Source organism: Rana temporaria, chromosome 4 (assembly GCF_905171775.1).
Source record: "Rana temporaria chromosome 4, aRanTem1.1, whole genome shotgun sequence".
In the NCBI taxonomy this organism is placed as follows: domain Eukaryota; kingdom Metazoa; phylum Chordata; class Amphibia; order Anura; family Ranidae; genus Rana; species Rana temporaria.
In genome coordinates this window covers 230546593-230574085 of record NC_053492.1, presented here as the reverse complement: position 1 = coordinate 230574085, position 27493 = coordinate 230546593, and the positions used below count along the sequence as shown (strand labels likewise).

Sequence of the window (27493 nt, the reverse complement as noted above, 5' to 3'; positions counted from 1 at the left end):
ATAGTGCTCCAAAGCCTGGATAAAGGCAAACAAATGGCTGCATTCAGTCCTTGGGCAACATTTAAGAGACCACTGATTTAGACAACTGAGTTATATGCTTTAGCTGAGTGGACACTGGTAAACAAAGTTGTTAGGATAGCCTATATAACCCCTTCCACTCCCAAAAGTCCTCGGCTTTTAGCCAACAATAAGAGTAATCACAGAAAACAGAGGAGGGACCTGTGTCCTGTAATGTACTTAAAGAAAATAATTTTGTTTGCAAACTAATGCCAACAAGCCCATAGAACAAAGAGTCAAGAACCTAAACTCAAAAATAAAACGGAAGCACTTTGCAGCTAAAACTAGCATCGGAGGAGGCTGGAATTTCCACCTGGTAAAACGTACAAAATGTGTGTACAGAGGACCAGGTGGTGGCCTTGCAAATCTGGGAAAATATACCAGATTCTGAAAGGGTTTAAGAGGCATCAATGGATTTGGTAGAGTGTTCCTTATGGAACCTTATCCTTCAAGGAGTAGGCTGAAACAATGACCTGTCTAAGCCACCTGGCAATGGTTGAGTGATAGGAATGCCAAAAATAATGCAACATTTAAGTGCTAAATAACGCAAAACAAAACATAAATATTTAACTGCTTTTTAAGTGCTAAATAAAGCAAAACATAAATATTTAACACATTTGTTGAATAATGCATGTTTTTTTGTGAATTTACTACTTTTGAGATAGATAGTGCATGAGTTATTTTAACTCCAAAAGCCATGCAGTATTTATCTCTTAGATAACTGACCCCCCATGTCCTGTAATTCAGACATTTACAGTCTGCCTGCCAATTTTCCACGACTGGAATGTACACAGTGATCAGGGCTGGAATGTGTAGTTTCCCTCAAGACAGAATCTGATCTGCCCTTCTTAGGGTTAAGCAGACTTTGGTGTCTCCTTGATGGTTGATGTAGGCCACGACTGTGGCATTGTCTGACACTTATTGGACAGGGAATCCCATGCTGAAGGGATAGGTGAATGACCCTGAGTTCCAGAATGTTTATGGGAAGCTGCAAGTCCCTTGACAACCAAGTCCCATGGACCGTTGTCCCTAGGACTCCATCCCAGTCTGACAGGCTGGCATCTATCATATAGTTACATAGTAGGTCAGGTTGAAAAAAGACACCCATCAAGTCCAACCTATGTGTGTGATTATATGTCAGTATTACATTGTATACCCCTGAATGTTGTGGTCGTTCAGGTGCTTATCCAATAGTTTTTTGAAACTATTGATGCTCCCCACTGAAACCACCACCTGGGGAAGGCAATTCCACATCCTGGCCGCTCTTACATTAAAGAACCCTCTACATAGTTCAAGGTTAAACCTCTTTTCTTCTCATTTTAATGAGTGGCCATGTGTCTTGTTAAACTCCCTTCCATGAAAAAGTTTTATCATGAGCAAAACCATTGATCCTAACAACTTTGCCAGTATCCAGTCACCTAAAGATGGCAGCTCATGACCTAAAAGTCTATAACTAAGCCAGTGTTCTGCCTGTACTGTAATATATATATATATATATATATATATATATATATATATATATATATATATATATATATAGTATTTTTAACAAAAGTGAGTATACCCCTCACATTACCTCGACTCTTCAAATCCCCTCTTACCTCTGACACCTTGGGTTCCATCCTGCAATGTTGCGTTAGTACAGAGAAACTCACACAGAATCACCGAATCGCTCAGATATGTTTACTAAGGTAAAAAATGAACACAAAGAATGGCATGAATAAAACACATCTTAAATTAGACAAAGAGTGTTTCTCATAACTGGTATACAAAGGTGCTTAACATAAATCCTCTCCCACAGTGGTCATCAACCCTGTCCTCAGGGCCCACTAACAGGCCATGGGGAGATGCAGACTAGAATACTGCAATCACTGAGCAGCAAACTATACCACCTGTGATGCATTTCAGTTATCTTGCAAACTTGGCCTGTTAGTGGGCCCTGAGGACAGGGTTGATGACCACTGCTCTACCAGACCTATGTGAACAGGTATACAGAGACACAAATATCCAACCCCCATAAAACATACATTGGATACCTTTCCTCTGAGGCCTCAGCACACAGACCAACAATCAGTGATAGACATAGGCATACAAATAACACAATATAACTTGAGTAATATCCTACAAATTGGCTCCCCCTAGGTTGTAGTTCAATGATTTAGCAATAAGATGCAAAGCAGTGGCACTTAACAAAGAGGAGATGATAAATGTTCTTTCAATTCTGGATATCTTCAGCTAGCCTGTAGTTTATACTGCAGTGTAATTTGTAATCCAAAGTAAGAAGGAGACATAAATGCTTTGTGTGAAGAAATAGTACCGCATGTATGTTCCTCTTTAATTGTAATAAGGAGTTAAGTACAGTACTGACGCCCCAAGCGTCTGTTATGTGAGGTCTGTGAAGAAATAGATTCACATCCGTGGAACTACAGGTATCACCACCCAGTCTGTAAAAGAACTACTTAGCAATACTGTTATCACTATCTGGATGGGCAGTGCCTGCTCAACGCTATGGACATCAGATGGATGGAGGGTTCCAGCTGGAATTCCCTGGTGTCTGTGTCCTGTGGAAATGGCGCAGCCGTGCTGCAACTCCTGGTGGACTGGAATGCAGGTGTACCCCGATGAACGCAGGACGGTCCTTTCGCTGGAATAGCGGTGCTGTCGTCTGAGGTCCCTCTGAGGCTGACGATCCGGCATCCCCGCTGTATAGGCCACAGATTCTCACTCCCTGTGACACAGACCTCCTGCTGGTAGGTTCAGAATGGCATCCAGAGAGAGAGAAATCAAGCCACACCTGCCTTTTTATTTCCTCTCCCAGCAGGCTTTTCTGTGCGCATTGCATTCTGTGTCCTGTGGTCCAGATTGGCCCGGCCAACAGTGCCACTTCCTTGTCCCAGACTACATGTTCCATGAAAACAACAAAGTGTCTCTTAATGATAACTACGGTAGCAAACCTTGGCTACATATATATATATATATATATATATATATATATATATATATATATATATATATATATATATATATATATATATCTCAAAATAAATGGTAATAAAAAACAATAGATCATCAAAAATGTCCAAGTCCTATACCAAAACAGCGCTGTTGTTGGTAAATAAATGTGGCAAAAAATATATATATAAGACCAACTCCACAATAGTAGTTAGGATGGCTGATTGAAAAACAGTATAGGAAAGTGTCCATAGGTGATCCTATTGGAGAAGACAGGGGGAGTGTTTGTCCCACGAGGTGGATTTGGATTTCACGGTGGAAGGTGCACGCTGTCTTCTCCAATAGGATCACCTATGGACACTTTCCTATACTGTTTTTCACTCGCCATATTAACTACTATTGTGGAGTTGGTCTTATATATATTTTTTTTGCCACATTTATTTACCAACACCAGCACTGTTTTGGTATAGGACTTGGACATTTTGATGATCTATAGTATTTTATTACCATTTATTTAGATTTTCTATGCATTTTCAACAGCAGCTTAGTTCTACACCTCCTTTTTGATTGTTTATTTTTCTAAAAGTAGCTCTTGATTTATTGGTTCTTTCATATCCATCGCACTTCAGTGTGTAGCTTGATATATATAAAATTGCAATTTTCTTCCATGTCTGGGTTGTCCCCAGAAAAGTAACAGAGGTAAAATCTTCCAAAGGGGACACTAGTTCTGGTGATTTGGGTGTCCCCAAGGAATTCCCTTAATTTGCAGGGATTCCGCACATTTCCTGTTTGACTATGGGACAGGAAGTGTAAGGAAATCTCTGCAATAGGACACAAATGGCGGGAAAAAAACCCTCCCTTACTCTATCCAAAATTAAAACAAAGTTTTGCCTATAGTTCAATTTTAAGCAAATAAGCAACACTTCACTGAATCTTTGGCTACATAAATAATAGAAGGGGTCAGGAAATGTATATACGGTTGAGTAAACTTTAGCCTTATATACATAAGGAATCCTTGGGCCCTATTATGATGTTCTGGCTAAGTTGTTGTTTTGTATATTTAATTTCCATTGTTACGTGTATTTTTTTTTTACCCTGGAGGCTATTCTTTATGGTTAGCTATACTGTATGCTTTGCTGAAGGACGAAATAAAACTATGAATGATTTTTAAAAAAGCATTTTCCAGCAAAGTTTGTAGCTCAGTTGGCTTTAGCCTTTTCTTTAACAAATTAACGCAAGGTCATATTGGTCCATCAGTGTTTGATGTGCTCAATTACTCTAGGGAAAAACTCTTTCCATCTATTGACCATTCATATACATCTTTATTACCTAAAAAGATAAAGCCCTTGCGTCATTCTGTCTGATTATTCTCTAAGGATATAAAAATTATTTTGAAACTGTAATCAGACTGTCTTTTTTGGTTCATTAATTTGGTCTTGAAATAACATATGCGATTTGTCAAAGTAAGGTACAAAAACTTTGGCAAAAGTAAAAAAAACTTGCCTGACCCTTATGAAAATTAAAGAACCTTTATATAGAACTTACTGCATAACTTGAATTAAATCCAGTCTTCTCTCTAAAGAAATGTCCATAGAAAAAAGGGATATCAAGTTGTCCTCTTTTCTGTTTACTTACACAAATTCTGATCATATCTTTTAAAACCCTTTCTTGTTTTAAATATGGTGTAAAGTGTGCACCTTTGATCAATAAGGGGCAGATCCACGTACATCGGCGCATATATAGACCGGCGTATCGCATCTCATTTACGTTACGCCCGCTCAACTTAGAGAGGCAAGTACCGTATCCACAGAGTATTTGCGCCCGCCGATGCGCCGGCGTAACGTAAATTATGAGGCGTAACCCGGCGTAATTGAAAGTGGGAAGGAAGTGGGCGTGTTCCATTGAAATGAGTGACCCCATGCAAATGAAGGGCCGAACGGACGGCGCATGCGCAATGACGCTGACTATGTTCAGCGCCTCTCTGCGCATGCTCAGAACTCGGCCCGGCATAATCAGTGAGATAGGAACTAGGCCCAGCGTAATTAGTGAGATACGCCCAGGGCATAAATACGCCCAGACATGCGCCCATCCAGTGCAAAAGTACATCCTCTTGTTCCCCCCCTGAAGCAAGGTACTTTTGTTCTGTTGTCTGTTGGTGTTTGTAGGTTTTTGTTGGTGTGTTTTTTGGAGAGATGTCTGCATCATGGGGGGGGGGGGGCAGAGATGCCTGACACCCATGTCTCTCACCAACCAGCCAGCTGTCCCCATACACGTTCTGTTCAAATTCTGTTGGGATGGGGCTTTGACGGTATATGTAGCTGTCGTGGCTGGACCATGGGTGTTTGGCACGAACGTGCCATATGAGGCATTGGGCATCGGCTATCACCTGTACGTTGATGAAATGCCAGTGCTTCCGATTGCGGTATAGGTGCTCTGTGTCACGGGGGGGGGGCTGTAGTGCCACATGTGTGCAATCAATGGCCCCCACGGTGCGTGGGAATCCTGCAATTCTGACGAAATCCCGCATTGCCTTCACCAGCAGGTCCTCCTGGGTGGGTCTCATGATTTGGTTGGCCATGCGTCTGAGGATTGCGGGGACAACCTGGTGCACACATCTGCTAATGGAGGATTGTGCCATCCCAGCCACAACTCCACTTGTACGCTGAAACGAGCCACTGGCAAGGAAATGGAGTGTTGCCAGTACCTTGACCAGTGGCTCCACTGCATGTGAGCGGTGTGTCTGGCTGGTGATGTCATCTTTCAGGGTTGTGGTTAATTCCATGATGGCAGTAGGGGTGAATCTGAAGATGCGATACACCTCCAAATCACCCATGCCAAAGACGTTTATGCGCGGTCGGTAGATCCTCTCCCGTGCCCTCCTCCCCCGTGCAGAGGCGTTCCTAGGGGGATGCGGGGGGTGCGGTCCGCCCCGGGTGACACCCGCTAGAGGGGTGACACCATCCCGATTTAAAAAAAAAATATATATATATATTTTTTTTTTTTAGCTGACATGTGGGGGGGGCGGCCCCCCGCGACTGCAGCGATGAGCGCCGCGGTACAACAGGAGGGGGGTTGCGGGGTGACACCGCAGCACCATCCATCCCCTCCTCTCACAGCCACGGGCTGTTAGCGGTGGTCGGCAGTCGGCACACAGGCACAGCCCCCTCCTCTCTGTTTGTGTGTACAGAAAGGGGGGGGCGAGGGGACCTTCTGTCCATGTGCCGTGGCGCTGCCTGCGATGATCTGAGGTACTGAATGGGGAGGGGGGGTGTTTGCACCTGGGGGGATTTCACTGAAGGGGTGGGGGGGATGTACTAAGGGGGTGTTTGCACTGAGGGGGTTTTCACTGAGGGGGGGTTTGTACTAAGGGGGAGGTGTTTGCATTGGGGGTTGCACCGAGGGGGTTTGCACTGAGGGGGGGTTGCACTGAGGGGGGATTTGCACTGAGGGGGGTTGCACTGAGGGGGGTGTCTGCACTGAGGGGGTGTCTGCACTGAAGGGGGTCTGTATAACACGCGGGGGTCCAGAGGTGCAGGTGGCTGTGTAATGTAAAAGGGGTGCAGTGATGCAGGGTGCTGTGTAATGTAAAGGGGTGCAGAGGGCTGTGTAGTGTAAAAGGGTCCAGAGGTGCAGGGGGCTATGTAATGTAAAGGGGTGCAGAGGTGCAGGTGGCTGTGTAATGTAAAAGGGGTGCAGTGATGCAGGGTGCTGTGCAATGTAAAAGAGTCCAGAGATGCAGGGTGCTATGAGATGTAAAGGGGTCCAGTGATGCAGGGTGCTGTGTAATGTAAAGGGGTCCAGATGTGCAGGGGGCTATGTGATGTGAAGGGGTCCAGTGGTGCAGGGGCTGTGTAATGTAAAGAGGTGCAGGGTGTTGTGTAATGTAAAGGGGCCCAGAGGTGCAGGGTGCTGTGTAATGTAAAAGGGTCCAGAGGTGAAGGGGGCTGTGAGATGTAAAGGGGTCCAGTGATGCAGGGTACTGTGTAATTTTAAAGGGGTCCAGTGATGCAGGGGGCTGTGTAATGTAAAGAGGTGCAGGGTGCTGTGTAATGTAAAGGGGTCCAGTGATGCAGGGTGCTGTGCTATGTAAAGTGGTCCAGAGGTGCGGGGTGCTGTGCAATGTAAAGTGGTCCAGAGGTGCAGTTGTGGAGAGGGGTACACAGTAGTAACACAAATATATTGAAGGATGCAGAGGTATGCAGGGGGCACAGTGGGGTGTTTTTACATTTTAACGTGGGGGGGGTGCCAGATATTGGATCCGCCCCGGGTGCCAAATGCTCTAAGTACGCCCCTGCCTCCGTGCCCTCCTCCTTCTACGCGCATCTAAAGCCAGTAGTATAGCTATGACCATGGATGCCCCTGGCATGTTGGCATACAGATTGTTGTCCTGCAAGTGTGGGTGCTCAGCTCGTCCCTAACGGTGCTGCTGAAGCTGACCTGCACACGTCTGGTGCAAAGTTAAAGCTGCTTTTATGAGGGGTAACTTTAGACCGGACGTACAGCTTACGCGCACAGTGCGTAGCCTGCGCCAGACAAACGTACTTTCGTGGATCGCCGTATCTCCCTCATTTGCATATTTGCATAGCAAAACAATGGTAACTAGTAAGAACCTGAAAGTGACAAGGATTTTGTTTCCGCTGTCATTTTCCCTTGTTGCTGTGGCTGGGAAAAAGGCTAATGGTGTGGAATATGGTTTTAGATAGGACTCTGAACTCATGTAAAAACCAAGGAGTATGGGCTATATTCCTACCCAACATACATGTTTTCAAAATTACCCACAGTTTAGAGGAAACATGGGAGTGCTGATTTAATATCATCTAAAGCGCAGTTACCTTATAATAAAGTTGTATGTCCAGTGACCCCCATACCGCCCAACTTCTTTGGTCTCTGCAAGATAGTATAAGTTAGTTGTGAGGATTAGTATGATTTAACCCAATACTCTGAGCCCAGGCTGTCATGTACCTGCCCCTAACCTATGACTAAACAGTGAAGGAGAATCAACACTGTAATGAGCTCAGACCTACCTTAATTTGTGTTATCTGCCTAGAGTTCAACTTTAAAATGTATGTCCAACCAAACAGTCACTTTTTTTTTTTTTGTATTTTGTAAAATGTTGTCACTGGGACAGCAGGCAAGAGAAAATATATTTAACAAAGCCTTTGGTCTCTGTGACTGTACTATTTGCTGGGTCTCATCCTATTTATCCAACTGCATCTTTAGTGTCACTTACAACTCTACTTCCTACTCCCACTTTCTCTGGTCGGGGTTCCCCATGGTTCTGTTCTTGGACCTCTCTTATTCTCCATTTACACCCACTCCCTGGGTCAGGTAATAGCCTTTCATGGCTTCCAATACCATCTCTATGATGACGACACCCAAATCTATCACTCTACTCCTCAGCTCACACCTTCAGTCTCACGTATCACTAATTTACTAACAGACATATCAGCCTGGATGTCACACCACTTCCTCAAACTCAATCTATACAAAACTGAGCTCATGATTTTAAATCTGAACTCTGAACTATCCTTTCAGCCCCTCATCCAAACACTTTCCAAATCTTGTTGTCTCAACCTCCGCAACATCTTCAAAATACGCCCTTTCCTAACCAATGACAACGCAAAGCTCCTAGTTCACTCCCTGGTCCTTTCCATCCTTGACTACTGCAACTGCCTCCTCACGGGATTACCTTTACATAGACTATCCCCCCTTCAGTCCATCATGAATACTGCTGCCAGGCTCATCCACCTTACCAACCGCTCAGTGTCTGCTACCTCTCTCTGCCAAACCCTCCACTGGCTTCCACTCACCCAACAAATTAAATTCAAAATTCTAACAACAACTTACAAAGCCATCCACAACTCGGCCCCCAGCTACATCACTAACCTAGTCTCAAAATACCAACCTACGCGTTCCCTTTGTTCCTCCCCAGACCGCCTGCTCTCTAGTTTCCTCGTCACCTCCTCCCAAGCTCGCCTTCAGGACTTTTCCAGAGTCTCTACTGTCCTATAGAACTCCCTACCCCAGTCTGTCTGACTATCTCCTACTCTGCTTGCTATTATATAATATCTGAAAACCCTTCACTTCAGAGAAGCCTATCCGGCCCCCACCTAACAACTGTACTTTTACGTTCTCCATCAGATCATCCTCCACAGCGATTACCTTTTGTATCACTTGACTCTCCCTCCTAGATTGTAAGCTCTAACAAGCAGGGCTCTCTGATTCCTTCTATATTGAATTGTATTGTAACTGTACAACTGTACTGTCTGCCCTCATGTTGTAAAGCGCTGTGCATAACAGGCTGTAAAAATCTAACAGGTGATCTAATCCTTCTTCACACTAGAGAAAAGGCTTTGAATAAAGAAACACTTTAAAGTGCAAGATTTGGGAATTCTGGCTTTACTAAGAACATCTCTGAGCTGCAGAATAAGCCATTTGAAATGTATTTCTTCTATTATATTTTGGCTGCAAATATTTAATAACGCAGTTGATGCAATGTGTGGTGTACGGTAATTTTCAAATGGTCACATTCTTTTGGGTTTCTCCTTTTATAACTCTGTCACTGAACTTTCCCAAAAGACTAGATTACAGACTGATTCTGGATTAGCCAAGCGTCACATATCATAAACCAACAAGAAAGTTGTGGTTTGGCTTGTCGAAGTGTATGGATATAAAGAAAAACATCCATTACTCCATAACTTTATTACACAAAATTATTTTAGGCTATAAACCTCTTCGAAGCAGGTGGTCTTCAATACTAAAGAAGGTGGGGCTGATTTATAGTTGAAAACAAACTATGCTTACATGCATTTTGATTATTTTCACAAGGTGTGTAACATTTAGATAGATTTCTGGTTTGAGGAGATGAAGAGTGTAGAGAGTTGTGTATGGATCGTACACACAGATGCTTCCTAGCAACATGTCATGTAATATCACATGAGCAATCCGTTTTTGGCAATGTGAAGTATATTACAGAAGAGAGGTTCCCGTTGAACCAGCCGATGGCTTTAGCTCATCTACCAAATGTCAATTTATCAGGAATGATGTAAGCATGTGTTATATAATCTGCAGCTTCTCTAATCATATCATGTTACATTCCCACAGGCTAGGGAGGATGTTATCCATATGCTAAAGACAGAGAAAACTAAACCCGAAGTTTTGGAAGCTCATTATGGGTTTTCAGCTCCGGAGGATGTACTGAGGGTCCTGCACAGAGATGCTCTTCTGGCAAAGGAGAAATCCATAGGAGAAGATGTGTATGAAAAACCAATGGCAGAGGTAATTTTCTTATTTCTAATGGATATGACCAATTTAAGTGTATTTTTGACTATGTCTACTGTCGTTTGTTGGTGACAGAGCTCTCTGTCTATGTACATTACTCATTATATCTCTTCCTTGGTACCTTTTCTCTTATTTCATTTTTATTTATATACTGTTGCTATCAAGTTGTTTGTCATCTACATTTTTCATTACCTTTCATTTACGTAGTTGGTCTATCTATCTATCTATCTATCTATCTATCTATCTATCTATCTATCTATCTATCTATCTATCTATGTGTATTTGTAATTTCTTTAGATATTAACAAATGTTATATTGTGGTAGGTCATACTATCATTAAATATATATATTTTTTCTTGTATAGGCTGTATAAAATATTTGTTTCCATGCTTTGTAAGAAAATGTAAATATGTGGAATATGTTGACTATATATATATATATATATATATATATATATATATATATATATATACACAAATAGATATAGCAGGGTGCACGTTGATAAGACTTTTTCAATATATGCAAGCCAGTGACCTGGTTTCCCTTTAAGTAAATGAGAAGCTGCTGTGAAAACTCCATGTACTGTATGACACTTTCACAGCCTCTAGCTTACTAGTGTCAGAATAATGATACTACCCCATCGCACTAAGCCATGCATTTAATCCTTTCACGTCACCCTGCTGTCCACATAAGAAGCCGGTGTACTCAATCAAGGACTGAGTTCAGAAAGGGGATTTGAACATAGCTTACTGTGGTTTGAATTTTTTTTATATATAGTTTGTGACTCTTTGTTATGTTACTGGGAATGAAAGCTGCTTACAATGCAAAGATATGTTAACAATATTTAGTTTGCGAAATATTTTATTTTCAACCACTTCAGCCCCGGTAGGTTTTACCCCCTTCCTGACCAGAGCACTTTTTTACAATTTGGCACTGCGTCGCTTTAACTGACATTTGCGCAGTCATGCAATGCTGTACCCAAAACAAAATTTGCATTATTTTTCCCCACAAATAGAGCTTTCTTTTGGTGCTATTTGATCAACTCTGCGGATTTTAGTTTTTGCGCTATAAACAAAAAAAGAGCGTCAATTTAAAAAAAAAGATATATTTTTTTACTTTAATAAATATCCCCAAAAATGTTTTTAAAAAACAAATTTCTTCATCACTTTAGGCCAATATGTATTCTTCTACATATTCTACAAATCGCAATAAGTGTATATTGTTTGTTTTTTCGCAAAAATTATAGCATCTACGAAATATAGGAAAGATTTATGGCATTATTATGGCGTTTTTATTATTATTTTTTTTTTTACTAGTAATGGCAGTGATCTGCAATTTTTAGCTGTATTGCAACATTGCGATGGACATATCGGAGACATTTGACACATATTTGGGACCATTGGCATTTATGGAGCGATCAGTGCTATAAATATGCACTGATTACTGTATAAATGTCACTGGCAGGGAAGAGGTTAACACTAGGGGGTGATCAAGGTGTTAAATGTATGTCACTGTGTTCTAACTGTGTGGGGAGGGGAGTAACTAGGAGAGATGACAGATCGCTGTTTCTACTTCGTAGAAACTCATGATCTGTCATCTCTCCTCTGACAGCACAGGGATTTGTGTGTTTACACACACAAATCCCTGTGCTGGCGTTTTTGCATGTGATCACCCGTGGCTGGCAGCGATTGCGCCCGCCGGCCACGCGCATCGGTCTCCCCGCTGTGCAGCAGGCTTCTGGCGGCGCTTGCGTGCCCTCTCCTAGGCAAAGTCGTATATATACAGGATTTAGCCCAGGAGAGCCATTCTGCTGCAGTATATCTGCGTGAGCTGGTTGGGAACCGATTAATTAAACAAGATACATGAGCTGTACAACAGAATGGTTTGCGATTCTTGATAGCTTTTGGTGTAATTATTTCAATTTATTTATTATTAATTTTGTCATATCATCATCACTAATTCTTGAAGAAAAAATTACAATATATTTATTGCATAAATAAATAATTGTAGGTTACCCTAAAAACTAAAACATTAGTTGAACTTTCATGCCAATAATTACTTTATAATGCCAATATTTAGCTTGGCTTAAAGAGTAACTCCACTATTGTTGAGAAAAAAATATCCCCCCCCCCTTGGTGAACCATGTTCATTACAAGGATTCAACAAACTTTGTTGCAGATTCCTACCTTTTGTTATTCTGGAGAAATAGCTGTTTTTTTGTCTGTGTCCATGTATAGGTGTGGTTTTACAACTATTAATCAGCTGCTGCATCTACATGGCTCTAATGAGGAAAGTGGCAGGTTCTGCATCCCTTAGTTATGATTCTTCCTTTGGAAGTATCTGACAAAAAAAAAATATTTTTGTTGCAGGGGATACCGAAAAATCTGAGTTGTATCTTAGTGTAGACTTCTGGGAAAACCATTAAGCTAATCACACAAGCAGGAAATTACATTTTTTTTTTGGACGTTCTGTAGACCATCTGTGTACAGAACTTCTCCAAGAATATTGCATTGCATTTTTCAGAAAATTACTGTGCTTCAGATTGAAAAGGAAAGGACATTTTAAATAACATTCAGTTACAATAAGACCTGTGTCACAATTGTATAAGCTGTATTATTTTTTGCATTACTTGAAACTAATTGAAAAAAAAGTGTGGGCAGTGGCTGAACTGTGGGGAGTGGGGATTTACCTGAAGAGTTTCCAACAAAGGAAAGATTACCATTATGTCATCAAACACTGCAGGGAACCACTCTATATATATATTTTTCATTTACTAGAATATAGAACAGGAAATGGGGGGTTACAGAGAAAATAAAATAAATTTAATTAAACTGCAAAACGACATGAAAAGATGTAAATTACGTAGCCTAATAAAATCACCAGGCGAAATAGTAATTGAAAATATGTGGAAATTAAACACAGAATCTGACGTAACTATCAATCCTTTATTAATGATGTAAGGTTAGCAAACTTGAAGCCCTGGTTCACACTGGGTACGATTTGGAACGATTTGAGATGCGATTTGACATGTCAAATCGCATCTCAAATCGGCGGCAATTGTCGGCAATGGCACTGTCCTAATCAGTGCGACGCCGCATCTGCGATTTTAAAAAGTAGTTCCTGTACTACTTTTTGCGATTTCGGGCAATCGCGGCAAAATCGCAGCCGCGAAATCGTGGTAAAAGCGCGCATTTTACCGCGATTTTGAATTCGCAGCAGTGTGAACCTAGGCAAAAACATTGAGAAACTTTCAACATGTTGTTGTTGGGTGGTAGTGTTTTTTTTCTTTTTTCTTTTTTTACTCTGATGTCTTTGTGTGAATGTTTTCAGTATTTTTCCATACTTATCACATATCACACAAATGTATTATTTTTCAATTAAAAGGGGTTCTAATGTCTAACTGTTTTTTTTTATCTTAATGCATTTCCTGCATTAAAATAAAAAACACCCCGCTAGCAGTTACCTGCCCTGTTAGTCGAACTCCTGTGGGGAGGGAGCAGAGGCATGGTTTACGAGTACTGTGTGTGTCTATGGACACAGCCTGACTTGGGAGGGAGCCAGCAGGGGTGCCCCCATAGCAGAAGTCTTGCTATGGGGTCACCCAGAGGAAGAAGAAGCAGACAGTGCCAGTGGGTGACAGGCAAAACAGAGGTGGTTGACCGTTATGTGCATTATTGTTGCACAGACCAGGTAAGTATAATCTCTTTTTACTTTGATAAAAAAAAATAGCATTTATTATCACTTTAATAGCCTTGTTCTTGTGTTGAGACTATGTCAGGCAATGCACCGAAGCCCAATGCTGTTTGAAGGAGCCTTTAATAACATTGCAAGTTAATGAAAAGCAAATTATAAGCATGTGATATGTTTTTAAATGTAATATTATAATTGAATTTACACAGCTGGACAGACTTGAGGAAAAGCAGAGAGAAACCTACCGACGCATGTTAGAGCAACTTCTTCTGGCAGAGAAGTGTCACCGCAGAACTGTTTATGAACTAGATAATGAGAAGAAGAAACACACAGAGTACATGAACAAGAGTGACGATTTCACTAACTTGCTGGAGCAGGAGCGTGAAAGGTAAGTACGCTAAAGAACAATATAATAAAAAAAATATTCTGTGTGTCTAAATACAGGTATGACCTAAATAGGCACAATAACTTTCCTTTTCATTATTCCTGAAACTGTTATATTGTTTGTGCCTGAGAACACTTAGGCCTCGTACACACGATAGGTTAAACAGAGGACAACGGTCTGATGGACCGTTTTCATCGGTCAAAACCGATCGTGTGTGGGCCCCATAGATTATTTAACCATCGGTTAAAAAAAAGCCAACTTGCTTTAAATTTAACCGATGGATTCCTAACCGATGGGAAAAAAACGATCGTTAGTAGGCACAACCATCGGTTAAAAATCCATGCATGCTCAGAATCAAGTCGACGCATGCTTGGAAGCATTAAACTTCATCTTTTTCAGCACGTCGTCGTGTTTTACGTCACTGCTATCTGACACGATCATTTTTTTAACCAATGGTGTGTATGCACGACGGACCATCAGTCAGCTTCATCGGTTAACCAATGAAAACGGACCATCAGACCGTTCTCATCGGATGGACCGAACGTGTGTACGCGGCTTTATAGCATGTAATAAGGAGCAATGGTGTAAAGTAACCCAATATCAGTCAATGAACAAACTGCCTTTAGCAGTTTCACTCTTAGTTACCATGTTACCGTGTATGTTACTGTACACCAGCATTATTTGCACTGTACTATTAAAAAAAAATAATATATGTCTAGAGGGGCAGACTGGGCCTCTGGGACCCACCAGACAAAGTCAATTTTGGAGGCCCACCTCACCAACTCGTCACATTTTTCAGTACAACACAACTACAGTCTTCATCCAACAACATTCTCTTTATTTATGATAAAATTATTTAATGTAAATATATATATATATATATATATATATATATATATATATATATATATATATATATATATATATATATATATAATTTCCATTGTATTTATAACACTAAAATGAAAATATATTCAGTCACATTATTCTATCTGATTTCTGAATATTTGTGCTCAGTGAACAACATCAGATTTAAACAGAGCAGAAGAAATAGATGACAGGAAATACACAGTAATTGGTCAGCAAGTGTCTGAAGTATAATGAGGATGATGGCCAAGGGTAAAAGCGCTGAACTTATTGGGATACCCACTCCTCGAGATGTTAACATTAGTTCATTAGACTATAGCAATGAAATTAATTTACTAAAACTGGAGAGTGCAACTGTGCATGGTAGCCAATTAGCTTTTAACTTGTTCAATTAAGCTTTGACAGAAAAACATCCCCAGGTTTAGTCAGTCAACCCCAATGGCTCTCTAGTGAATATAAAGGAGAATGAGCAGACTTATTAATTACAGGTGAAACTCAAAAAATTAGAATATCGTACAAAAGTAAATTTATTTCACTAATTTAACTTAAAAGGTGAAACTAATATATGAGATAGACTCATTACATGCAAAGCAACATGGTTTAAGCCGTGATTTGTCATAATTGTGATGATTATGGCTTACAGCTCATGAAAACCCCAAATCCACAATTTCAGAAAATTAGAATATTACATGCAATCAATAAAACAAGGATTGTACAATATCGGACCTCTGAAAAGTATAAGCATGCATATGTACTCAGTACTTGGTTCGGGCCCCTTTTGCAGCAATTACTGCCTCAATGCGGTGTGGCATGGAAGCTATCAGCCTGTGGCACTGCTGAGGTGTTATAGAAGACCAGGATGCTTCAATAGCTGCCTTCAGTTCTTCTGCATTGTTTGGTCTCATGTCTCTCATCTTTCTCTTGGTAATGCCCCATAGATTCTCAAAGGGGTTCACGTCAGGCGAGTTTGCTGGCCAATCAAGCACAATAGTCCCACGGTCATTGAACTAGGTTTTGGTGCTTTTGGTAGTGTGGGCAGGTGCCAAGTCCTGTTGGAAAATGAAGTCAGCATCCCCATAGAGCTCGTCTGCGAAAGGAAGCATGAAGTGCTCCAAAATCTCCTGGTAGACGGCGGCGGTGACCCTGGACTTAATGAAGCACAGTGGACCAACACCACAGATGACATGGCTCCCCAAATCAACACAGACTGTGGAAACTTCACACTGGACTTTAAGCATCTTGCAGTGTGTGCCTCTTCATTCTTCCTCCATACTCTGGGTCCTTGGTTTCCAAATAAGATACAAAATTTGCTCTCATCAGAAAAGAGGACTTTGGACCACTGATCAACAGACCAGGTCTTTTTTTCTTTAGCCCAGGTAAGACGCTTCTGACATTGTTTCTTGTTCAGGAGTGGCTTGACAAGAGGGATACGACATTTGAAACCCATTTCCAGGATCTGTCTGTGTGTGGTGGCTCTTGATGCACTGACTCGAGCCTCAGTCCACTCCTTGTGAAAGTCCCCAACACTTTTGAATGGCAGTTTTCTGACAATCCTCTCCAGGCTGTCATCCAAGCTGCTTGTACTCCGTTTTCTTCCACACTTTTCCCTTCAACATAACTTTCTATTAATGTGCTTTGATATAGCACTGGGAACATCCAACTTTTTTTGCAATTACCTTTTGAGGCTTTCCCTCCTTATGGAGGATGTCAATGATGATTTTCTGCACAACTGTCAGGTCAGCAGTCTTTTCCATGATTGTGATTCCTACTGAATCAGACTGAGAGATCGTTTAAAGGCTCAGGAACCCTTTGCACATGTTATGGCTTAATTAGCTGATTAGAGTGGGACACTTTGAGTCTAGAATATTGCACCTTTTCACAATATTCTTATTTTCTGAGATTGTGGATTTGGGGTTTTCATGAGCTGTAAGCCATAATAATCACAATTATGACAAATAATGGCTTGAACTATATTGCTTTGCATGTAATTGGTCTATCTCATATATTAGTTTCACCTTTTAAGTTGCATTAGTGAAATAAGTGAACTTTTGCACGATATTCAAATTTTTTGAGTTTCACCTGTATGTTATCAGTAAATTTTGGCTAAAAAGTTAACCTTTACTCTTTTTGTAATATCTTTAAGATATAGTTATTACTGGATTTGTTATGCTTCCATTTTCTGCTTAATGGCTTTTCGTATTTAGCTTTAAAGAAGATTTTTTGTAGAATAGAAGATGAAGGAGCAAAACTATCAGGGATGTAATCCTAAACGAAACTTCTGCTGATATCCCTTTTTATGTTCCATAAAGTTAGGAATTCTAGAAGATTTGATCTTAATCTGTTTTTTATAATTATTAGCTTTGAGAAAACTCTTTTAAAAGACATTTAAGTGCATACGAAGTAAGAAGTGATTTATGTATTGCAAAAAAATCTGTACATGCAACAGGCTACAAGTCAGGCCTCGTACACGCGACCGAGTTTCTCCGCAAAAACCAGCAAGATACTTGCTGGGAGATATTTTTTTGCCGAGGAAACCGGTCGTGTGTACATTTTCATCGAGGAAACTGTCGAGAAACTCGATGAGCCAAAAAGAGAGCATGTTCTCTATTTCCTTGACGGGAATGGAGAAAATTGGCTTGTCAAGTTTCGACAGCCTAACAAGGAACTCGACGAGGAAAACAATGTGTTTCGCCCATCGAGTTTCTCAGTCGTGTGTACGAGGCTTTATGGTTGAACAAAATCCTACAGCATTTAGTAGGACAGTTTTCATGTGCTATATGTTCCACATCAGTGTGGTCTTCATTCTCAGCTAAATCATCAATGAGATATTATGGAGGGCATGGTTTCTTTATAACTTGATATTTTGCTTTGACACTAAGAAATTCAACCTTACATTGAACAATATCAACTCCAGCCAACTTTGTTACAGTTTGCAAAGCTTCTCTTGGAATGTAACTTTGATCTGACTAAACCATTTGGGGTCTAAATAGGACATATCACAAATCAAAGTTTCAATTTTGGAGACTTTTTTCCTCCCGGTTGTTTGTCACCTGATCAATGACTACATTGAAAACCTAAAATGGAAATGATTCAGTGGAGCTAGAAAGGAGTTCATCCTGTTATTTCTCCCAAGTATATTTTGGCCTGAAGAACCTTTTCGGTGGTAATTAAATGGCTTTTAATTGCAGAATTAATAGAGTGCTCCAGAAGGATACAGCTTGCCTTTGTGACAAATGATTCCAGCATTATCGTTAGAATTATATTTAAATTCCTGACCATCGTAATTTTATATTTGGGAAGTTCTACCATTTGCCATGCCTGTAAATAATTGAATCCATGTGTTTGGAGGCACCCTAAACTGGTCTAGTAATATCAAAGATTTGCATAAACAAGAATGAGATAAGCAAGGTTTCATATCATATCTAAGCATGAAGCAAACTTTTGGCTTCAATCACAGCTTTGCTGTCAAATGTAGGGGATGCAGCAATGGGTTCCAAAAAGTAAAGCATAACAGTATACAATACAATTCCTTTGATTGGTCTACAGTGGAAACAAAGATGTACACAGTGGGGTTGATTTACTAAAACTGGAGACTGCAAAATCTTCTGCAGCTCTGCATAGAAACTGCATAGAATAGCTTCCATTTTTTATTTATTTTTGTCAAAGCATATGTAGTGCTCACCCCCGAAGGAGCCACTGGTTACAGATTGGGATGGCGTGTTACCTCTGTGAGCGTCTAGGGTTAGATGATGAGAGCAGCAATTACTGCCTCAATGCGGTGTGGCATGGAAGCTATCAGCCTGTGGCACTGCTGAGGTGTTATAGAAGACCAGGATGCTTCAATAGCTGCCTTCAGTTCTTCTGCATTGTTTGGTCTCATGTCTCTCATCTTTCTCTTGGTAATGCCCCATAGATTCTCTATGGGGTTCACGTCAGGCGAGTTTGCTGGCCAATCAAGCACAATAATCCCACGGTCATTGAACCAGGTTTTGGTGCTTTTGGTAGTGTGGGCAGGTGCCAAGTCCTGTTGGAAAATGAAGTCAGCATCCCCATAGAGCTTGTCTGCGAAAGGAAGCATGAAGTGCTCCAAAATCTCCTGGTAGACGGCGGCGGTGACCCTGGACTTAATGAAGCACAGTGGACCAACACCACAGATGACATGGCTCCCCAAATCAACACAGACTGTGGAAACTTCACACTGGACTTTAAGCATCTTGCAGTGTGTGCCTCTTCATTCTTCCTCCATACTCTGGGTCCTTGGTATCCAAATGAGATACAAAATTTGCTCTCATCAGAAAAGAGGACTTTGGACCACTGATCAACAGACCAGGTCTTTTTTTCTTTAGCCCAGGTAAGACGCTTCTGACGTTGTTTCTTGTTCAGGAGTGGCTTGACAAGAGGGATACGACATTTGAAACCCATTTCCAGGATCTGTCTGTGTGTGGTGGCTCTTGATGCACTGACTCGAGCCTCAGTCCACTCCTTGTGAAAGTCCCCAACACTTTTGAATGGCAGTTTTCTGACAATCCTCTCCAGGCTGTCATCCAAGCTGCTTGTACTCCGTTTTCTTCCACACTTTTCCCTTCAACTTAACTTTCTATTAATGTGCTTTGATACAGCACTGGGAACATCCAACTTTTTTTGCAATTACCTTTTGAGGCTTTCCCTCCTTATGGAGGATGTCAATGATGATTTTCTGCACAACTGTCAGGTCAGCAGTCTTTTCCATGATTGTGATTCCTACTGAATCAGACTGAGAGATCGTTTAAAGGCTCAGGAACCCTTTGCACATGTTATGGCTTAATTAGCTGATTAGAGTGGGACACTTTGAGTCTAGAATATTGCACCTTTTCACAATATTCTTATTTTCTGAGATTGTGGATTTGGGGTTTTCATGAGCTGTAAGCCATAATAATCACAATTATGACAAATAATGGCTTGAACTATCTTGCTTTGCCTGTAATTGGTCTATCTCATATATTAGTTTCACCTTTTAAGTTGCATTACTGAAATAAGTGAACTTTTGCACGATATTCAAATTTTTTGAGTTTCACCTGTATGTTATCAGTAAATTTTGGCTAAAAAGTTAACCTTTACTCTTTTTGTAATATCTTTAAGATATAGTTATTACTGGATTTGTTATGCTTCCATTTTCTGCTTAATGGCTTTTCGTATTTAGCTTTAAAGAAGATTTTTTGTAGAATAGAAGATGAAGGAGCAAAACTATCAGGGATGTAATCCTAAACGAAACTTCTGCTGATATCCCTTTTTATGTTCCATAAAGTTAGGAATTCTAGAAGATTTGATCTTAATCTGTTTTTTATAATTATTAGCTTTGAGAAAACTCTTTTAAAAGACATTTAAGTGCATACGAAGTAAGAAGTGATTTATGTATTGCAAAAAAATCTGTACATGCAACAGGCTACAAGTCAGGCCTCGTACACGCGACCGAGTTTCTCTGCAAAAACCAGCAAGATACTTGCTGGGAGATATTTTTTTGCCAAGGAAACCGGTCGTGTGTACATTTTCATCGAGGAAACTGTCGAGAAACTCGATGAGCCAAAAAGAGAGCATGTTCTCTATTTCCTTGACGGGAATGGAGAAAATTGGCTTGTCAAGTTTCTCGACAGCCTAACAAGGAACTCGACGAGGAAAACAATGTGTTTCGCCCATCGAGTTTCTCAGTCGTGTGTACGAGGCTTTATGGTTGAACAAAATCCTACAGCATTTAGTAGGACAGTTTTCATGTGCTATATGTTCCACATCAGTGTGGTCTTCATTCTCAGCTAAATCATCAATGAGATATTATGGAGGGCATGGTTTCTTTATAACTTGATATTTTGCTTTGACACTAAGAAATTCAACCTTACATTGAACAATATCAACTTCAGCCAACTTTGTTACAGTTTGCAAAGCTTCTCTTGGAATGTAACTTTGATCTGACTAAACCATTTGGGGTCTAAATAGGACATATCACAAATCAAAGTTTCAATTTTGGAGACTTTTTTCCTCCCGGTTGTTTGTCACCTGATCAATGACTACATTGAAAACCTAAAATGGAAATGATTCAGTGGAGCTAGAAAGGAGTTCATCCTGTGATTTCTCCCAAGTATATTTTGGCCTGAAGAACCTTTTCGGTGGTAATTAAATGGCTTTTAATTGCAGAATTAATAGAGTGCTCCAGAAGGATACAGCTTGCCTTTGTGACAAATGATTCCAGCATTATCGTTAGAATTATATTTAAATTCCTGACCATCGTAATTTTATATTTGGGAAGTTCTACCATTTGCCATGCCTGTAAATAATTGAATCCATGTGTTTGGAGGCACCCTAAACTGGTCTAGTAATATCAAAGATTTGCATAAACAAGAATGAGATAAGCAAGGTTTCATATCATATCTAAGCATGAAGCAAACTTTTGGCTTCAATCACAGCTTTGCTGTCAAATGTAGGGGATTCAGCAATGGGTTCCAAAAAGTAAAGCATAACAGTATACAATACAATTCCTTTGATTGGTCTACAGTGGAAACAAAGATGTACACAGTGGGGTTGATTTACTAAAACTGGAGACTGCAAAATCTTCTGCAGCTCTGCATAGAAACTGCATAGAATAGCTTCCATTTTTTATTTATTTTTGTCAAAGCATATGTAGTGCTCACCCCCGAAGGAGCCACTGGTTACAGATTGGGATGGCGTGTTACCTCTGTGAGCGTCTAGGGTTAGATGATGAGAGCAGCAATGATGGAATGTCCGAACAGCAGGTGTATTTTCTTATGCTTTATTTTACCCAACACGGTAAACGATAAACTTTAGGTAGACGGTCGAGATGCATGAGGAGAAGGCCCAACAACACAGAAGCAATCCTGCTTCCAACGACACTTTTACTTTCATCGCCACTCCAGCCGGAGTGGGTATAGTGTACCTGGACAGGCCTCTCACACCGACCTGGCAGCCAGAATATCACTCGGAACCTTGAGAGGAAACAGGTCTCTGCCACAGACCTGACCTCAGAACTTAGATTATGGAGACTATTCTCCTCAATAGACTTTGCGCTTGAATTTTCCTCAGGTAGTTTTCTCCTCAGATTACCGACTGACAGGTTGCTGACATCCAACCTCTCAGTGTCCGGTTACCTCGATCCCCGATGGATTGTCTAGGCCCTATTGGATCGCCAGCCTCTCTTGGCTCTCCTCAGGCGGACTCCCCACCGAACAGCTATCTCACTTGGGATCCTCTCCTCGGAATTTGGGGACCCAGTAGATCACTGGGGCCCCGCCACAGCTCTAAATGTTCCGGGCCAACATGGTCCCAGAACCAGGAACTCCGCGTGGCACGCGTACCCCGACCTGGTAGGCCATCTCACCGGGGGCCGTGACGTGCGGTCACCCTAAAGGTGGGTGCCGCACCAGGAACAAGAACCAGAAGACCCCACCCAAATGGTGTCTGCTCCAGAAATACCCTCTCCCAGCATGCCCCACGAGGGAAAAACCCCTCCTGATTGGCCGCTGGCAAAAGGCACCCTAGCCTGGACTCCACTGGCACCACCCGTCACTCTGGGGTGGGGTAACCCCCCCCCCGGCAACAACAGCACAGCCCAGCTGGAACAGAGACCCAATTTAGACAAATCAACTGGATGAGAGCTAACTAACTCTCTCATCCCCCTTAAATTTAAAATAGCACCTGTACAGAAAGTACACAGGCGCTACACATAATTGAACAAGCTGAAGTTAGAAACTGATTGGCTGCCATGCAGAGCTGGATAAGGTTTTGCACTCTCCAATTTTAGTAAATCAGCCCCAGTGCTGCTGGTTTGCTCCCCCATCTAGTTTCACCAATTTTCGAACAAGCTTTTCATTCCCTTAACTCTGAGGCCCCGTACACACGACCAGTTTCCTCGGCAGAATTCAGCTTCCGACCGAGTTTCTGGCTGAATTCTGCCGAGGAAACTGGTCGTGTGTACACTTTCGGCCGAGGAAGCCGACGAGGAGCTCGACGAGGAAATAGAGAACATGTTCTCTATTTCCTCGTTGTTCTATGGGAGCTCTCGGCCCGCCGAGCTCCTCGGCGGCTTCAGGGCTGAACTGGCCGAGGAACTCGATGTGTTTGGCACGTCGAGTTCCTCGGCCGTGTGTACGGGGCCTTAGAGTACACCTGTTTCATTCAGAACATGTGTATTACTCTGAGAAAAAGACAGCTGTTTGTCTAGGAGTGCAAAGAATGATTTCACTGGATCAGCACACTATGTGGCATCAATAACCAACGTGCATACAGAATTACAAAACATTCTTTTGATGTGACCTGTACTCCATTATAGCTCCTATTTGAATTTTCAGCATCATCAAATACACACTTTTCCAACTGCTGTTTCAGAATACCAAACTGTTCTTCTCCAGTCATACTACTAACATTAGATAAAGAGCCTCTCACGCTCTATTCTTGCTTTGACATATTACAGAATTAAAGAGGAACTGCAGTCTGCTCACATAATTTTGTAATAAAAACATCTTTGCCATTCTGAAGCTTCCCTCCAACTACTTTGCATATTATTTTATATATACTGTGATTCTGTACTTGCCAAATATGCTGCAGAAATCTCCCTCCACGAAGTCTGGCTGAAACGATTTTAGCTGTGAGCAGTTAAAGCTGCTGCCTGTTCACTTCCTGGATTTACACAGGCACACCTCCAGCTATGCAGCTCTCATTGGCCATTTTATGACTCATCCCCCTCTCTTTCTGGCAAACTCTAACCAGAGTGAGAGAAAGAGAGCTGTACATGATGTCATAAGCGTAGGCTAATGACCAGACAAAACATAGGAAGTGGGCTATATTAGGTATTTACTGGCAGAAAAAAGGGCAGAGGATTTAATAGTCATAAAAAAAAGACTGAAGGTTCACATAAATGCTGTGCAGCGGCAGTATGAATTCCCTGCAAATTTAAAAAAAGGTCCTGTGCGGTTTCTGAGCCCTTCGGTGCGATTCAGATGCAAATTCCAGGCTCATTGCCTTCTTTGGAAACACATCCAAATCGTACATCTCATCCGTTTTAAACACTAATTCAATCAGACAAAAAAAAGTAGCGTGGGGTCCCACCAAATCCATGCCATGCCCTTAGGTTTGATATGGATTTTGAACCACACACCAAAATAAAATAAAAATGGCATCGGGTCCCCCCAAAATTCATACCAGACCCTTATCAGAGCATGCAGCCTGGCAGGCCAGGAAAGGGGGCGGAACGAGCGAGCCCTAAACATGGGGGTTGCTTTGTTGATGGGGACAAGGGCCTTTTCTCCACAACTCTGGGCTCTGGCTGTGGAGGTCAGGGGAAAGCCCCATTTTACAAGGGGGCCCCCAGATCTCAGGGCATTAAGCGTGATTGAACCTGGATCTACACTGGGGAAAGTTGTTTTTGTTATTTGTAATAAAGGAATTGTCAAAACCTGTCCCTGTGTTTTTATTTATTTTTTAAACTATTTTGATTAATGAGTAGGGGTACAATGTAACCCATACTCATTCACATGGGGGGGCAGTATCTGGGGGCCCCCCTTGTTTTTTCCCACACAACATTTTTTCATATTTTTTTACTGGAACCCCATCCGTTGTTAAGGAGGCTTCCAAGCCTGCTCCGTAAAGAGGAAGTAAAGTCCCATGCATATATTGTACCTATAGGTAAGCCTATAATAAAGCTTACCTATAGGTACTGTAAATATCTTCTAAACATGCGCCGTTTAGGAGAAATTTACTGTATATGCAGCTGGTTACGACATTGATGCATGTGCTCTGAAGGAACGGCCACCCTTGCGCATGTGCAGGTGTGACATCATGTGACTTCGGCCAGTCACACAGCCGTAGTCCGCGGACCCGGAAGGTAGAAAAGCAAATATGGATACGGCCCCCAGCGGGGATGACGAGGGCTTCGTTTTCAGGTAAGTTTAACATAGTGTGCTAGTATGCGATGCATACCAGCACATTATGCCTTTACTTTTGCAGGTGAGAAAAATAATATAATAAAAACAGGGGCTTTACTACCTCCTTAACAACCAGTTATTGTTAAAAGGCTGTCAGTTCCGAAAATGTGCATCTGAACCATATCTGAATCTGCAGCTGAACCGCTGAACAGCTTCTTTGGAAATCTGCAATGAAATCAGAGGGGAAATTTGCACCATACATGTGTAAATGGAGCCTTATGATAATTTTGTGTCGAAAAAGCACAAGGATGATCTCATTAGTACTGCTGCTTCTTCACTGTCCAATCACATTCCAAGGTAGGTCCTAGACAGGGCTATATTGCATAAGTGGAGTGGAGTTTGCAAAAAAAAATTGAGATCATGAAAGAGCAGAGACTTGAGTGAGACATCTCTGCTTATTTCTGTACAGAATAGTCCCCTAAATGCAACACACAGAAAATTAATTGGTTAGTCTATAAGTTGGCCATTTTCGAGAAAACATTTGTACAAACATTCATATGAAAATTCCCCATACATTGGCTTCATAAATATTGTTCTAAAGTACTTAAAAATATTGTTTGCTTTTAACATTCAATTTTGGAATCAGTGTTCTTTCCTGTTTGAAAATCACATACACTGTTACACTGTTACACTGCAGACGAAAATTAACTAAGCTAGTAAATCCCAAAATTTTTGAGAAAAATTCTACTAGTGGATGGCCAAAAGAGCCAAATTCACCATTCACAGGAAGGACATGCTGTTGCCAATGACACATATTTCCTCTATCCTGTGGGTTAATTGTACAATACTGCCACAGCAGTAAACATAGATATGTGGAAAACATTTTAAGGTGGACCAATGATCTGCTAAGGGGAAAGACTGAATTTAGCGAACTGAGAACAACGAATTTATCAATGGTCCCTTGAGTTGTGGATTGTGCTATCCAGAATTGGCTTTCTAAAGTACATGAGATATGGCCATGAACAGGGTTTCGCTGAACTCATGCAGGGGTTGCCTTGTTAAAATTCGTGATCTGTTTTTTTCCAGTGATTACATATGTACTTTCACGATTCATGGCTCCTGGCTCTAAAGTCATTGAATGAAACAGGTACAGCTACAATTTGTGCTTCAGATGACTTTTTGTAGTCTTCGGTCTTGGTCTGTTTGATTTCTAAGCTGTACAACAGTTTTTTTTATAACTCTAGGTCTGTAGCAACATCTTTCAAACAACAATATAAAGAAAATGCAGGTATAAGGAGCTATGCAAAGTTGCTTGGTGTCTCTGAACACAATGAAATAGCCAATGTATTTTATAAGCAAAGTTATCCTTTATGTAACAGAAACTTTAATTTAGGGTTCCCGACATAATTTGAGTTATCAAATTTGCAGTGCCTGGCAAGTTAAGCTTATTTACTAAATTCCTATCTAGGGAGTTACAAAGCACTGAAAGCATGATCTTTAATTGACAATTTAATCCTCTTACTGTAATACGATGGCATCAATTCTTCTGAGCATGATTACTTTAATTGTTAACATGTAATTGGCATACTTATTATATATGTGAAGAAATTCAAATTTTAAATATTTAAAGAAACCCTGACAAGTTGCTCTGAATAAAATCTCTTTAACGCTCACCCCAAACTTCTTTGTATACCCCTTCCATGTAATCCCCCTCCACTTTATTCTTCCCCTGTTCCAATCCTGTGAAAACTCCATCTTGAGTGCTTTTTGAGTTTACACAGGGCTGATGACGTAGGCTCCTCCTCACATTGGTTGGGCCTGGTGGTTGGCTAGTAGGTTCAAGCACTGTATTATGGGAGAAAGACACATGCTCCTCAATACCTGGAAGCCCTAAGTATTTTTTGGTCTCTGCTGGAGAACATAACTTAAAATAATGATGTTAGCTTTTGCGGATGTCATTACTCTTTTGTAGCTAAAGAAGCGTCCTATTGCAGTTATGTGATAGCATACACAAAGCTATGGCAGGCAGCCACTTCAGCTGTGAGCTTCAATGTTCCCCCATCTAGAACGTTGAAATAGTGATGCTTTGTAATTAGCAATAGCTTAAAAGCCTGTCTAAGCAGATTTCTTGAAGCATTCTTGAGAGTGCTGCCATCTTTTTCTCTCATGCAGTAGGACTTGAAAGTAATTTATCACTAAGCTGAAATTTTGGCAAGTCTTACTCAAATGTGTCCAATTGGTTTGGCTTAAATGGATTATTTAGTTATTAAAAATATTGTTCAGACTTACAGTAGAGGTATTTTTACTGCATAAATGTTTCATATAAGATTCACATAGCTATTACCCAAAAGTCACA

At 41.1% G+C, this 27493-nt stretch overlaps 1 protein-coding gene across 4 annotated transcripts in view; it reads left to right on the top strand.

Moving 5' to 3' along the window:
• The window catches only part of FILIP1 (filamin A interacting protein 1), a 209337-nt gene that overhangs the window by 144603 nt on the left and 37241 nt on the right, over positions 1 to 27493 (top strand). For all 4 annotated transcript variants that reach the window (XM_040349970.1, XM_040349972.1, XM_040349971.1 and 1 more), the window contains exons 3-4: positions 10114 to 10287; positions 14190 to 14368. In XM_040349970.1, coding sequence (XP_040205904.1) covers positions 10114 to 10287; positions 14190 to 14368 — 353 coding nt within the window. The remainder of the gene's footprint in view (positions 1 to 10113; positions 10288 to 14189; positions 14369 to 27493) is intronic.